This window comes from Syngnathoides biaculeatus, chromosome 5, assembly GCF_019802595.1.
Source record: "Syngnathoides biaculeatus isolate LvHL_M chromosome 5, ASM1980259v1, whole genome shotgun sequence".
In the NCBI taxonomy this organism is placed as follows: Eukaryota; Metazoa; Chordata; class Actinopteri; order Syngnathiformes; family Syngnathidae; genus Syngnathoides; species Syngnathoides biaculeatus.
Window position 1 is genome coordinate 31,414,842 of NC_084644.1, and position 15,868 is coordinate 31,430,709.

General features: G+C 40.2%; 1 protein-coding gene across 3 annotated transcripts in view; it reads right to left on the reverse strand.

The window, feature by feature from the left end:
• Positions 1-15,868, reverse strand: part of si:ch73-22o12.1 (nectin-2) — a 156,930-nt gene that overhangs the window by 85,485 nt on the left and 55,577 nt on the right. For all 3 annotated transcript variants that reach the window (XM_061819765.1, XM_061819764.1, XM_061819767.1), the window contains exons 2-3: positions 2,283-2,392; positions 932-1,181 (exon numbers count right to left, since the gene is read on the reverse strand). In XM_061819765.1, coding sequence (XP_061675749.1) covers positions 932-1,181; positions 2,283-2,392 — 360 coding nt within the window. The remainder of the gene's footprint in view (positions 1-931; positions 1,182-2,282; positions 2,393-15,868) is intronic.

The window sequence follows — 15,868 nt, forward strand, 5'->3', positions numbered from 1 at the left end:
GACCAGAGAGTCAGCCTCGTATAGTTGCTTTAGAGCTTTAACCACGAGTGTGCGCATTTCATGGCAAAAAAAATAAAAATAAATACTAGTGAGGATGAGGGGAAAAAAAAAATGTCTGACTTGACAGCCAAAGTGTGGATTTAGGCTTCATACTGGTGTGCCTACTTCAGAAAGCCACATTGTTGTAGTGTGGAAAAGGCCTCTGATGACCAAGTGGGATACCTATATTCAAGCCACCAGAGTCTAACTGGATATACACTATTGCCAGAAGCATTTGCTCACCTGTCTTGAGTTAATTATGATCTTAACTGAAATCCTACTCTGAATACATATGGTTCAATTGGATATTGGGCTACCCTTTGCATCTGTGACAGCTTCAACTCTTATGGGAAGGCTTTGAACAAAGCTTAGGAGTGAGTTGTCGCCTATGAGTAATTGTTAGAATTTTTAAATGCGTAAATACTATCCAGCTAATGTGTAACATTCAACCAAATTCTCAAATAAGCAACACACATAAAATACTACCACCTTTCAATTACAACTTCCAATAATTATCATCAAAATTTTTGCCCAACACCTTGCATTCATAAAAGAGTATGCACGCACCAAAAAAGAAAAAATCTGAGTTGCAGGATGTTGCGCAATAATTCTTTTGCTATTTTGGTTTAAGCCTAGACTCTTGTTTTAACTTTTAGACCCTTTTCTCCGTACAACTTTAGAAAAAAATTAATTGACGACTTTACATTTTCTCTATACACAGTTAAGAACTGATTAGAAAGAACTATTTATTTTTAGGCTACTTGAAGCGTAGATAGCCTGTAGTTTTTCCTGATTTATTTTAAACCATGATTGAGTGGTCATGAAAACAAAATTGCTACACATGTAGACACAATAAAGATAGACAGAATAAAGAATTTCTATGGAGACCTACTGAGCATGACCAGTTGGGTGATTCCCTGCTTGTGTCCACCGGGAAAGGAAGCAAACTCGCAGATGTACTTCCCTTCGTCCATCATGCGAACATTGCTGATCTGAATGGAGGGGCTATCCATATTGGGGGGGCTGTCCATGAAGGTGACTCTTCCTTTAAACGGCGATTCAGGGTAGTCGGGTTCATAGGTGGGGTGCAATACGGCTATATTCGTCCTCTCTCCCTCCTTTGCCTCGTAGCTCCAGGTGACCTGTAAATTAAGCGCTCGTTAGGTTGGGTTAACATATATTGACAATTTCCGCTCAGTGTTCCCTCTCACAGAAAACAGACAATTTAAATTTCTTGTAAACTCCACTCGGATGCATAGAGAGCACCAAAAAACCTGGTGGAGCAGGTATGAATATGGATTCTCATTTTCAGGAACAGTACGACATCCAAGCTCCCCTTCCCTTCCCCCTCTGAGCCCCTTCCTCAGCTGCTTCCACAGACTTTCCACTTCATTGAGATGCAACTAACGAGTGTTCCCATTACCATACTCAATCCCCTAAAGCAAAATGAAGCTTAGTATTGTTTGGCGTAATAAAACGTTAAGCCTAAATGTGATAAAAACCTATTACTAGTTTTAGGATTATTTCTGTGAGCCATGATTTGTTAGATTAAAATTTAATGCTGGAGTCAAATAAGGCTCGAATCCCACAACTGTCCTTCAATTGACAATAGTGACTGAAGCCAATAAATTTCAACTAATTATCACCACAGAGACACAATTTTAGCATCCAGCTCATTTGTAGGGACCAAATACCAGGGAGTATTGAAATGGCCTTTTTAGTTCTCAAAACTCAATCGGTAGCACCTTCTGGAAATTGGGTGGAAAAGTCTATCATAACAGGTCAAATGGAAAAAGACTCAAGCACTCATGCTCGAAATTAAGCAAAGTCAGGCATTTGGCTTTAAAGCTGCATTTTTGGACAAATTCCAGGGCTCATACTCCTACTACAGAAAGTACATCGGATTTTTAAATATAACCGCACATGCTTACTGTATCTGTGTGATGTACCTTTCAGAGCAACTTCAACTAAAAATAAACATAACTGCACCTACAAAAAATAATTAGCAAAATTAAATATCACAATGCTGTAATGTCAGGCAGCAGATTATACTATCCTTTTTGGGGGTTTTTGCGCTATATGACAACTGTGTATTCAACGTCTTGAGTAAACAGCAGAGTATGAGTCTTTAAAAAGATAAATTCCCTCCAAAAGCAACAAATGTGGACTTTACATTACAACATTCATATTCTATGACTAATTAGCACTATTAACACATTGATAACATATATCATATATCTGACCAGGGTGATCTGAATCCCAGTTGTGTCTGGAAAGGCACAGAGCAGGTTGACAGTCTGTCCGGGGTACGACAACACCTCCGGCTCCACTTTCACTTGCTGACCAGATGCCCCTAAAACACAAAGAGAGAAACATTCATTTTTGACACTCAGACTCACAGAGGGGAGATGAGAAAAAGGGAAGCATGTAATGAACCCTCTTGATGATAAATGGCCACACCGCAGAAGTGTCTGCTGCAACATATGAACCCAGGCAAGTAGGCCAAAAGTCTGAGGTTCCTCCCTGACTGTGGCTTGCTGGAGAGATCGGACATGAGGGGAAAAAAAAAAAAAAAAAAAAGAAAACAACAAGCAACCAAAAAAAAAAAAAAAAAGGGAGGGGCAAAGAAGAAAAGCAGTCATAAATCATCCAGATGGCGTTGCTTCTCTATCACCTCCCACTTGCCGACACCAAAACATTCCTGCGCAACAGCAAGGAGTCAAAATAAATATGGTTTTGTTGCAGAGTGAGAAACTGAGCACTTGTACTTTAGAACGACATTCAACCAATGTGTGTATGTGTGCGCGTGTAATCCAGGTCTCTGTGAAAATGTAATTACTTTTATGAGTAAGCCGGCATTAAGTATGTGTCAGTAAGATGGCACCTGTTTCCAGTAAAAGTGGATTACCTGGAAATACGCAACCTAAAATTTCTGCAGCTCGGGTCTGTGCCCGTGCGTGTGTGTGTGTGTGTTCACACTACACTGTAAGGTGTTAGAAGTCTTGTTTTAAATCCCAACTCCCACTATACAAGTTAATCGCCTCAGACAAAGTCAAAGCTGAAGATTGAAGTGCTCACACGCTGTACAGTGGTCGAGTTCCTGCTGTTCCACTTGAGTCCTGTAGGTGTTGGTAAATGTTTCAAAATGTTGAATGCTAATGGCACGAAAGAAAACTTCTTTTATAAGTTGTCCCCTGATTACTCTTAAACTCTAAGAAAGAACAGAGGCACAAAAATAGCATTCAGTTAACTTTGCCCCATAGCTCAGTGGTTAGAGCATTGGTTTGGTAAACCAGGGATCGTGAGTTCGTTTCTCACTTGGGCCTCCACTCCCCAAGCGGTGTTGCGACAAGAAGGACATCAGGCGTAAAAATTGTGCCAAACAAATATGAGTGTGCATCTGAGATGACACGCTGTGGTGACCCCTAACGGGAGAAGCCGAAAGAAAAGAAAAAAAAAAAAGTTGACTTTGCTGCTCACACTGTGTACTCACTCCCTGCACATTGTTTTTGTTTGCTTTTACAACTTATGTAACTTACCGGTATGTCAATAAAGCAGTTTACTAAACATGATTCCAAGTTTTTGTATGTATTTCCTGTTTTAGTGCAAATTCATATCAGCTCCAAATATCAGTTATTGCCCTCCTTTACCACAAATAGGTGGTCCTGGAAAAAAGGTGAAAAAATAGATTCAGCTATACTGCATTTCAGAGCCTAATTTTATTCAGCTGTTAATTTATTTCGCACAGAAGCAACTTCTTGTGTTAGTCACTGTAATGTACAACAACATCATGGTACTTTTCTGAAAGAATCTCCAGTTGCCATTTAGCTACTCACGTGCAAACTAGATAGGGGGGGGGCGGGGGGAATCATTCGGAGTCTTGTCTATAAGAGATCGCAACTTCTACATCATTGTACTTTTTTCAGTGGAGATGCTCCATTTGGTCATGAATCCCACTAGAGTGCCGACTAGAATCCAGAGAAAAGTTTGTTCAACTGGTTTGTGTTGAGTCAGTCATAACTGTTGTGTTGAAACTGATATCAGGAGGACAGCTGAAAGACACACACACACACACACACACACACACACACACACACACACGAGAAAACCCATAGCAATAGTAGATAAAAGAAAAAGGGCACCGCTGTCTCTCTTTTAGACGAGCAATAAACCACACCTTTTCTTCTCCGGGGAGATGTAAGATATCAATACGAGCAGCGAGGACCGAGTAAAAAAAGAGTGAGAAGGAAGAAAACAAGGCCTTTCCTAGAATAACAGCAGCTCTCCCAGGACCAGCCCAATTTGAAACCACAAAACAACACCCTTGTCAGCCACAGAGGACCTTTTGGACAACGACCAGGCGATGGCCTGCAGAGGCTCGGGCCAGCTGCAGTTATTTTTTTTCCCGATGGTCCAGAGAAATTCCTATGCATGAAGGCCCCGGAATGGCTTCATTGTGACTTTGGTATTTGACTAACATTTTGTAAATGGAGAAAGCATCAATCAATCAACCAAACCAATCTGACTAATTCAAGATTAGCTCTGGTAATGAGAATTGTACTTATGTTGCCAAAGGAGCGAGAAGCAGCAACCGTGATGGGGGCAGCTGGACACCTTCATTACACGTTTTCATTGGCAAGATTGAGACAGCAAATGTCATTTCAAAGGAAAAAAAATGACACTGGAGCAGCGCTTATCTTGAATTTTTAGCGATTTGACAACAATGTTTTTGGACAGTATGACTATATTTTACAAGTTAAATTTTTTTCAGATCTTGTCAGGTGTGGTTGAAAAGTATAACCAATTCCCAGTTGGAACTCTAGAATCCCAGATGGGTGAAACATCTTGGTTTGTTTTGTATTGGATCTGGTACCTTTAATGGGTGTGGCCATTTGAGCAACATCATGAGCTAGGGTCTGGTGGGCACGTTATTTAATTGTGAGTGCCTGTGTGAGAATAGCCCCTGCTGAGTGTTCTCATTTTTCATTTGCGTACTTGGCAGATTCCAAATGATATGTTTTAAAGGACAAATATTGTTTGTTTTTGACCTACCAGTTGACAGTCACAATTGTCAAAGACTGGACCATTGCCAGTTGCCAAACTTGCCAAGAAGTTTGTGAGGCTGTTGGCCACTTTTGCCTTTGAACTACACTCCCTAAACGCTACTTCATGTACTTGCACCATGACGTGGTGTCTGCACATCACACAAGGGCGCAGCTCAACCAGAGCCGTCTGTCTGTCATTCCGAGGCAGTAAGAGGACAGCCAACATAGGTCAACTCTTGCCGGAGTGTCAAGGAGAGACAGGCTGCCCTTATGAGACATTACACTGCCTAGGGGAAATTAAAATTACACAGGCAGAAAGACACACAAAAGGCCTTTTCGTTGATGGTCCCTGAACCCTCCAGCCTCTGTCATTCAAGTAGCCGGGACGCTCTAAGGCGAGGGAGACGGCATTTGGAAAGAATAATTGCAAGTATAAATATTTAGAGAGCGCGGGTCGTATGAAGAGAAAGCAAAGGAGATGAGTCTAGTGGCAGAACTGGGGGAATTGGAGGATAAAAACAGCAGTTCAAGGGTAAGAGAACAAAAGAGGCAGAGAGGGAAAGGAAGAGTTGGAGGGGAGGAGAGCGCCAAAGACGTGTGTCGCCTACCAGTGACACTCCAGACACCGACGAATGCCCCAAACATCTTTAAGTCGTCGAGTTCTGTCATTTATGGTTATGTCTCATGGCAGCTGGCCAAACACACACAAACATTAACAGTCTTCCCTGATCCTCTGGCTGGTCACATTGACATTTCCATATTTCCCACCACTGGTGTGTGAAGAGGAAAATGAACATGGAGGGGAGGAGGAGGAGAGGGGGAAGGTGTGGAAGAAAGGGTGCGACGAGAACACTGTGCCAGGAATAGGGAATGAACAAGGGAAGAGGCGGCAGAAAAATAGAAGGACATGTACTGGGAGAGGCAGTGTGATAAACAAGGTTAACTGGAGACGGCCTAAGGGACAAAAGAGCGACAAATACGGTGGTTATGAAGAGGAAAGTGGGTGAAAAATGGACCTCGTCAGGAGGCCAAATGGAAAGGGATGGCACAGGAAGAAAGAAACAGAGCAAAGCGGCTGCACACCTGACCTTGTTGGAAATACCAGTCGTCACACGTGCAAGCACAAACGCACACACGGGAAGAAATTACTTCAATCCCTCAGATCAATTCAAGAAAAGACACGAGTAGGTACTCTGGCTTCCTCCACTACATTTAAGCTTAAAAAAAAAAAAAAAATACAGGGTGAGGCAGAATGGACGGATATCTTTTGAAAGACTGTAATTAATGCTAGCTGCAACGAAATTGTATTGACATTTATGTGTTCACATTCAAATAGGATTTGTCATAAGTGTTGAAAACATCAATCAAGTGGTGTCCCTTTTCGTTGATGCATTTCTAAAGGCGTTGCTGGAAGTTCGCTTCCACTCTCGCCAACATTGCTGTTGCTTTAATATGTGGTCTTCTGATCTGTGCTACTGTGACCTCAGAGTGTCACATTAAGATGCTAATTTCTTTGTGCCTAAATCACACGGAAAAGACCATGCGTACTGAACGTGTGTGGTTTCAGCAGGATATAGCGACAGCTCATACACCCAGACCATCCATTATTAAGTGGCAGGTGATCACCTTATTTCTATGTTTGCTGACACTCCTTAACCCTGGCCACCTAATTTGTCCATGTGTGCGTGTTTGTATGTGGGGACACCTCAAGCCAGAAAAGTATAAAAACAGACACTGTACATTGTACGAGTTGAAGGAAGTTATTCACCTGGAAATCACCCAAAGCAACAGACTAATGGTGGAGGGCGTAGAAGCAAACTTCGATTTCTGCCTTCAAAAAAGCATCAGTGAAAACAGACACCACAAAATGGGCATTGTTTTCCACACTTTATGTCCAATGCTCTATCACTATAAATGTCAATAGTATTTGTTTTCAGTTATAATTTATTATTTTATGAGTTTTTCTAAAACAGCTGTCCTTTCTGCCCCAATCAATTTAAAGTTTTTGGTGGCTGGAGAATACCATAACACAACAGGTTATCTCAGCAGTTTTCAATGGCATGACAACGAGGGACTCTATAGTGTGAAGGCCCTGTCTACGCGCAGTCGGTCACATCAGACTTCCCTCCGGGCCTCTTTCTTTGCCTTTTCTCTGTGACTTGTATGCAGTCACGACAAAGGAGCACCCTAAACAACAATGGCAGCCTCAAGCTCCAGTCTACACACTGGCTGTCAAGTTTGACTTCAAACCCTCCCCCGTCCAATTTTGTCTGCATGACATGCATGCACGTAGACCTGACAACGAGGTGCTCTGAAGTGATTAGAGGTGTTTTTCAAGATGAAGGAATAGTTAGCTAGAAATCTAATTGCACATCACAACTGCGACAGACAGAATAAGTGTTGACGTCAACTAAGACGCTCAACATATAATGGGGCAGAGGCGACTCATGCCAACAGAGAAATCCATAAAAGGGTTGCTTTTAGACACGACATCCTGTTTCCCGCAAAAAAGAAAACAATTCCATGCTATACCTCCTATCTACAGTATATCAACTACATTACATAATGTAATTCTATATAATTCACCGGCCTACAGTCACAGAAAAACTTAATGGACTTAATGGTTTTTATGTATTTATTATTGTTTTTCTACAGAGCCCAGAACTTTAGCTTGGATCAGATGCTAACATATAGTTTTCCAAAGGCAACAAATGCATTTTTATTCATTAAAATTCCATATATAATTCCGAAAATTGAAAGAAAAAGGTCCAAAAATGCTATCTACTACGATGCAAGACGCTTGGTGTCGTTTTTGCATAAACCCGAAAAATAAGTAACGATGAAAACACCACAACATAAAAGTAAATAAAACCCAATTTTCTCGCCTACATGAGACAGCTTGTTTGGATACAAAGCAACGCAAGCGCATGCACAAAACAGTCTGAGCCTGCATCTGCTTGCCTCAATTTCCTCCAAGGTTGACTTGGATGCCTAATGGCATCTGTGCCCTCCACGTGATCCCCACTATAGTGGAGAAGAAGCGCCTCATCCGAATGGGAAGAGCAAGCGGAGGCCATCACCTAAAATATCCAACGGCCTTCACAGCTAACGCACTCTGCCACTTCATCAGGGCAGTGGTTGTGGAGTGACAGGTGGGCAGCCAGCAGAGCGCCAGCATTCTCTGCCCTCCTCCAGATTGCTTCCACTCTGCTGTGTCATGTCGTAATATACCAGTACATATACACATACATATACATACACACACGTATACATACATATACATACACACACGTATACATACATATACATACACACACGTATACATACATATACATACACACACGTATACATACATATACATACACACACGTATACATACATATACATACACACACGTATACATACACATACATACACACACGTATACATACACATACATACACACACGTATACATACACATACATACACACACGTATACATACACATACATACACACACGTATACATACACATACATACACACACGTATACATACACATACATACACATACGTATACATACACACATACATACACATACGTATACATACATACATACATACATATATACATATACATACATACATACATACACATACATATACATACACATACATACATATACATACACATACATACATATACATATACATACACATACATATACATATACATACACATACATATACATATACATACACATACATACATATATATATATATATATATATTCTTTTTTTTATATGATACAAACATTTTATACTGTGATATTGAAGTTCAGAACATGTCTGCCAGCAACTCTGATGATTTTGTACTAAAAAGAGCAATAAAGTGAATACCTTGGAAGTTAAATAGAAAATTGTCCCAACTTCTGACATTAAAAACATCTCATTACATGGGGTCTGTTGTTTACAACTGTCCCAATGTACAATCTTCCAAAGTTACAAACTGTGCACAAACTATTTTGCGGTGCGTAAAAATACCTGGTCAAGAGGCACAGGATGACACAGACACACAGACACACACACACAACACACACTGCTAGACTCCCATCTGGATTTTGTTATAATTATGTTCTTACATACAAATATAATTGGCCTTTTCAAAAGTGTAAACAACATTACCCATATTTACTCAAATGCAATGAGACAAATGTCAAAGGCAGCATACACATACCATTGGTACCTCTCCACTTGCCATTTTGGAAAATTAGACACTTCAATTCTCACTATATTCTCCATTGGTAGTTGACTGTATGACCCAAATCCACACATTTCTATCAAAACACCCTAACTTCACAATTTAAGCAAGCACTGAAATGACAAGTTCTTGGTTTCTGAAGGAGTTGCGTTTCTATGGGAGAGATGGAAGATGTATATGAAGTGAAATACCCTGTAGTCTTATGACTAAGCTACGGCAACGCTTCGTAAAGTCATAATTACAGTATTTATTTTTACAGTCAGTATTTTTTATGAAAAACATTTCTAGGCCATAAGTATAAAACAAAAAACAATGAATGTTACTAATCGGCCCTTCTCTACCGGATCGGCTATTCGTCCGCCAATGTGCGAACTAATTAATTGTGCATTGTTAGTAACCTTAAAATCATGAATGTCAGGACTGTCACATACCGACAACCTTCTGTACTCTCAGTTGCAAGAGAACAAATGTATAAACAAGCATAATGGATGCAAGCTGCTTGGTGGATCTGGTGGCATGCACCGTGTACCACAATTACAGTACATGTCCATATTTTTTTTTTAGACATATTTCATTAGCAGGATATTTCCGAAATAAGAGGCTATATCGCCCACCTGAGAAAGAAGATGTGGAGGTGTTATCCTTTGACCTTTCTTGGGCACTCATTTATCAACTAATAACTGTACGTTTTAATTTCTGCAGGTCAGGGCAAAATTCTTGCTTCCTATTAATCCGTAGTTGTTATTGTGCCCACCCACTCCACTGGTGAACAATAATAGATTTGACATAGGTGGTGGAAGAGAGGACAGTCACTGCTCTAGCATGATGTCATCTAGTTTCTGCCTGGTTACTTCCTCCCTCAAGTGAGGTGGTTTTATTCACAGGGAAGAAGATGGCTTCACATGCCAACCTATCAAAGATCATGTCTTGATAAGCTACATTGTTGCACGTGAAGGTGGCATCGATGTAATGAAATTAGGTTATCTTGATACTGCGGGAACCATTTGGGCAGCAACACAATGAATGCCCATGTTGGCAGCTTCATGATTGCCTGCCAATGACCACAGCATCGCAAACATCCACAAATATGATTAGAATGCTAAATAATGTTTTATCCTGTCTTTTTTCCCCCCCACCTCTCAGCAAGAGTGGTCAGGTGATTTGTGCCTCAGCATTGAATTCAAGCTTCCCATAACCTTCAAAGGCAAATGACATGCCAAAGACCAGCTTTTCAAAGTTTGAAAAGCAATATATTTTTTTCATTGTTTAAATCTTTGATTTATTGTATGACTTTTTGTATAATTTTTATAGTACAGGGGGTCCTCAATTTGCAGCAGTCTTGTATGATAATACCGGGTTACGAATGAATGAACCTGTCTGCAAAGTAGTGTAAGAATACATCAGCACACAGCTCAGTTACTACCATACTAGATGGTTTGCATGTGATCGTTTCACATTTATGGCCTAGAAATGTTTCATACATATATGCACTGTAATTATGACGAGCTAATGTAAATGTCTGCAGATTAGATTAGTTTGTGTGTGGTTTTATTTTATTTTATACGACATCCTCACTAGGGTCACAGATGTGCTGGAGCTCATTCCTACAATGCATGTTTTTAAAATGTGAGAGAAAAACCACAGAAACTGGCAAAAAGTCATACAGGCTCAAAAAGAACATGCAAAGTAATACAAAGCTCTGATTTGAATCTTGCACCTCATAACTGAGGCAGATGTGCGAACCAGTCATCCACCGTGGGATATGTGGCATTCAATTACTTTCATTAGGGAAAGCTGATTAGATATACAGGCATACGAGTTTCTGAGGGTAGTCAAGGAATCAATTAAAATCCTTAAGTCAACATACCACTATTTGAATGACAGTTTAAAATGTTACCTAAGATAATGTGGAATATGTAATAAAAGATTTGATGAGGGTGACAGGTCACACTGCAACTTAATTATTCCCAGTAAATACTAGGAACCCCCCCCCCCAAAAAAAAAAAAAAATTGGGGGGGATGAAGATGGTGGGGAAAGAGAAGTCTGGGTGTCCCTGTTAAAGCGACTACCCCCGTGTCTTGACCTCGGATAAGCAGTAGAAGGTAAATGACTGAATATGATCTCAAAGGGAAATTTTGTTTTGATAGTCAACCATACTCTCATACCGTTCACCGGTGTTTTAAGGGAATGTCAATTTCGGACTACTTTTGCACAATTGCATTTCGGACTATTTTGCACTGTTGCATTTCGGACTAGTTTTGCACTGTTGCATTCCATATAGTAGCAGCTTTTATAGTAAAACAGTGTATATGCGGAGGTCAAAAATTCACCTTTTTAAATATATAAATCTCACGGCAGAGTGTCTTAGCAGAGGCATTCTCACACGAACACGGTCAAAATTTAGATCTCATTTGGACCAGTGCACACAAGCCTACGCACACACCCAAACACACGCACAACGCACACTCATTGGCACCACTAAATGTTAGTCGCTTCAGTGGCACTCAAGTGCGAAACAAAATAATTTACGACATTTATTTACAGGACTGCTTCCTGGCATTTTTGTATGAAAATAAAATTTTGCGGAATCAGTCAAACCACTTATTTAGGCTGAATAATACAAATAGTATAGTCCTCAGTATTTGAAATAAAACCAAATAGCACACCTTGAAGCATTTGAGGCAAAATAGCATACATTACTTGGATAAGCAGACACGCTGTTGATTCATTTTTCGTTTACCATCAAGAAGTCAACATGAACAGAGAGCATCAACAAGAGTTCCGAATATTTAGAGAGGCGTCCTTTATAAATATTGATTATATTTGATGAATGGACAGGTGATTTTCCCAATTATTTGCATCAGTCTGCGAAGCCTCTGTAGGTGCAGAGCTCTAATGATATTCTCTGCTCTTTATTAAACGTAAAATACACTGCTTCCTGAACTAAACCTTAACTTCTACCTTTGAGAAAAGAACAACCAGCTGGTACTAACCAACCAAAGTGGACAGGACTGGTTCCTCTGACCTTCACAACACGCAGATGTGTGAGCACAGCCACACGAACGCTTCCCCACAGCCACCCTTGGATCCACATTGGTATGCAGAGAGCAGAGTGAGGAAGACAGCTTAGCTTTGACAGGCAAGGCTCTTTGACAAGCCAAGAAAAAAAAAAAACCTCTGAAATGAAGACTTGAGCCACACGTGTCATCTCCTTATTGACCTTTTTCGATGGACTCCCCAATCAATAGCACACGATCTGGTTTTACAAGCAGCCGCCTGGACATTTCTGAATCTCTCTGAAGACATTCCTGGTATAATCCACCCGTACTGTAGGCTACAGAGAAGCTGGATTTGATCCATGAGTACCTTGAATTCATGTGTTACCAATGTAGCTCATCGTTTCTGCTGGGTTTTGACAATTTACTCAAAACCACCTATAGATACCATTTCATGACATTACGCACCTCCATGTTGGAGGTCGATGGATTGTTTTGTTCAATTTTCCCCATCTCAAGCGCGGAGTTGATGGACAAATACTTAAAGTGGGAATTCCGGGCCCAATCAACTACGTTGAACAGAAGGAAGGCGCTTTTAGCCAGGGCAAAGCCTTGTCTATTTGTGGCCGGGTGGGAAGATGGAACTTTTCTGCCCACCGTGTACCTGAACTAGTTCAATGAATGAAAGTTTATTAACTTCTTCATATTTTGGATGAATGTCAATTAAATGAAGTGTTTTTATGAATGTTATTGTGAACGTACTCATGCCATCTGTGAAGGGTGATTCAATGGCATTGCATTTTTATCCATTCGCATGCCAGGTGTCTGTGGGTTTCGAGCAACACACACACAAAAAAAAAAAAAACCTTGCTAAACTGTTAACGAGCCTTCAGTGTCAGAGGCAAATGCCTTATTTGGAAACCCAACAACCAAGAGTTGCAGAGCAGCATACGTCATCAAAACATGAGGGAGAAAAAAAAATTTAAAAGAGCACTTGGCTTTAAATTTTCACTGGTTGGTGAAAAATAGTCAGGTAAGTTACTGTTTGCTTGTCCCTGATATGCAAATTTTTTCCCCTTGTATTTCCTTTGGGGGCAATTGACACTGCGGTGAAGAAAATGGGTAAAGGACTCCGAATTCCCGTATGGATCAGTTTTACGTTTACCTTACCGGGCTTAAATACATAAAAACCCCTTGTGAGTATTCACACGAAGCGGGTGGGAGTTTCGTTTGAACATGTGAGAGAGGGAGAGAGGGTGGGGGTGGCACAGCTGCAGTGACCAGTGGTGTCAAGAAAAATATATTGACAACCATCAAGGGAAACTTAGTTACTGTTCCTTTTAGGAACAGTGGACAGGATTGAAATACTTTGTGTAGAAAAGGAACTTCCCCAAAACTGTTGCTATCATTTGGCTTCTAAAAAAGCTAACGCTAGATAAGTCGTCTACTAGCGCATAGTGGCGGGGCTCACTCCCTATAAGCAAACAGCGGGGTTCACTATATATGACAGATATGCTATTGCAAGTGGGAAAGGAAACCTTCAAAGCTAGAAGAACAATAGAATGATGAACCCAGGCTCTGAAAGGCATCTACATGTACACAGACACTACAAGACATACAGTATTTTCTATATTTTTTATGCTTGCTGTTTGTTTTTGGTGTAAAAATATGTTTGCAAATCGTTTATAAAAAATGTGTTTACACATGTTTTTGTTTACGTGTTTTTCAAGTATATTGGAGGGTGAAAAACCCAAAACAATACTCATTACATTACTATGCGGTGGGTCTAGAATGTATACCCATGATAACTGGAAGTTCACTCTACCAAGCATTGAAACATAAGGATGCTCTGATGCAACCAGAAGAAGGGCTTCATTTTCACTTCGTTCAAAATTATATGAAATATTTGATTAGCGAACATATACAATGGAGGTTGGGGCAGGAGGGGCATGAGGAAATATGAAGCAAGATGACCGAAGTGGAAGAGACATGGAGGGCGGGGACACCGGGGCGACACGAAAAGGCTTCAAAGCATCAAGGAGAAATGAACAGCTGGAGGAGAAACCTGCACAGGGAGCTGTGTATGTGCAAGAGAGAGAGTGAGAGAGAGAGAGAGAGAGAGAGAGAGAGCAAGAGAGCCCAACAGGGAGAGCGCAACCCTCCATACACTAATGCATATTCCTATTAAGTCGCCTGTTTATACAAACAAGCCCCGAGAAAAAGAGAGGATATTATTTGCAAAAATAAGCATTTACCAATTCAATTTAGTGCATCGCATTAATAAGAATGCCGGAGGAGGGATATATGGAAATACTGGCTCATACAAAGTACATGAACTTTACCTCGAAATGCTAAAAACTCTGGTGCACGAGGTGGAGCGGGCCTTGAAATCTGACTATGGGGCATTGTTTGTATATAATGCAGTGTAAGGTCTCCAAAGTCAAAAAAAAATATGGAGAAATTGGCAAATTCTGTGAGACTTTGCTGCACGTGTTTAGCTCCGTGATGAATATCGTGCAGTTGGAAAGTGAATTATTGTAATCGTTGTCAGGTAACTCTAGCGTCACCGATATGTTGACAAAAACAAAAATAGTTCAACGTAAACTGGAGAGAGAGCTGTTTTGTCTATAAGGCACCCTTAATGTTTGGGATATACAGTCGTGAATATAGATTACAGAGGAACGTTTAAATTACACGAATTTTGAGGAAAATACTTCAAAAGTAAGAAAAAAAATGCATAACGCAAGATGTCTGCAAATCTTGAGAAGTGGGCAAATCTTAGGGGGTCAAGCCTGTTTAGCTTTTTCTAATTTTTTTTTTATCGTCAGATAATGAGCATAGAAAAGGTAATGCCTCTCACATGGGGTAGTCAAACAATAGTGGCCTTGAATGGTCACAAAAAACAGTAAACCCCAATGTGCTTCTTGTCACACAATACCACTGCAAATCTAATCTAAAAACAATAAAATAATGCAATGTGCACTCACTGTAAACTGAGCAACTTTTCTCTTTTCATCCCTGTATTTCAGTTATGAATGTTAAAAAGTTTGCTTATAACTGTGCTTGTACAGTTCATCATGGCTTAAAGGTGGTGACAAATTTCAATTCCTATGAGAATCATGTTTCAAAATGGGAAAACAGAATATGATTGCATAGACCATACACACATCATGACCAGGAAAAAAAGAAAAAAAAAAGTCCTGTCAAATGGGGCCTGTAACATAAATGACTGGTGTGTGCATGAAACTGGAAAAGAAATAATTACACACATCACAGAGAGGAAATAAATGCAATATAATGAAGCAGTCCCACAATTGATTGCCAGGCTTTATGGGAACTATGACAATGGATTTTCATTGGATGTGTGTCACATAGATCAAATTGCCATTTTAAACAGCTGTACAATGTGGTGTTGGTTGGTGGCCTACACTGGGTTATGATTGGAGATGATCCCAAGGCACGCATTTCTGACAAAAAAAACTAAGATACAAAAAAATGGGAGTGGATCAAAAGCTTCAAGAAATATAAATAGAAAAAACTCAGAAAGTG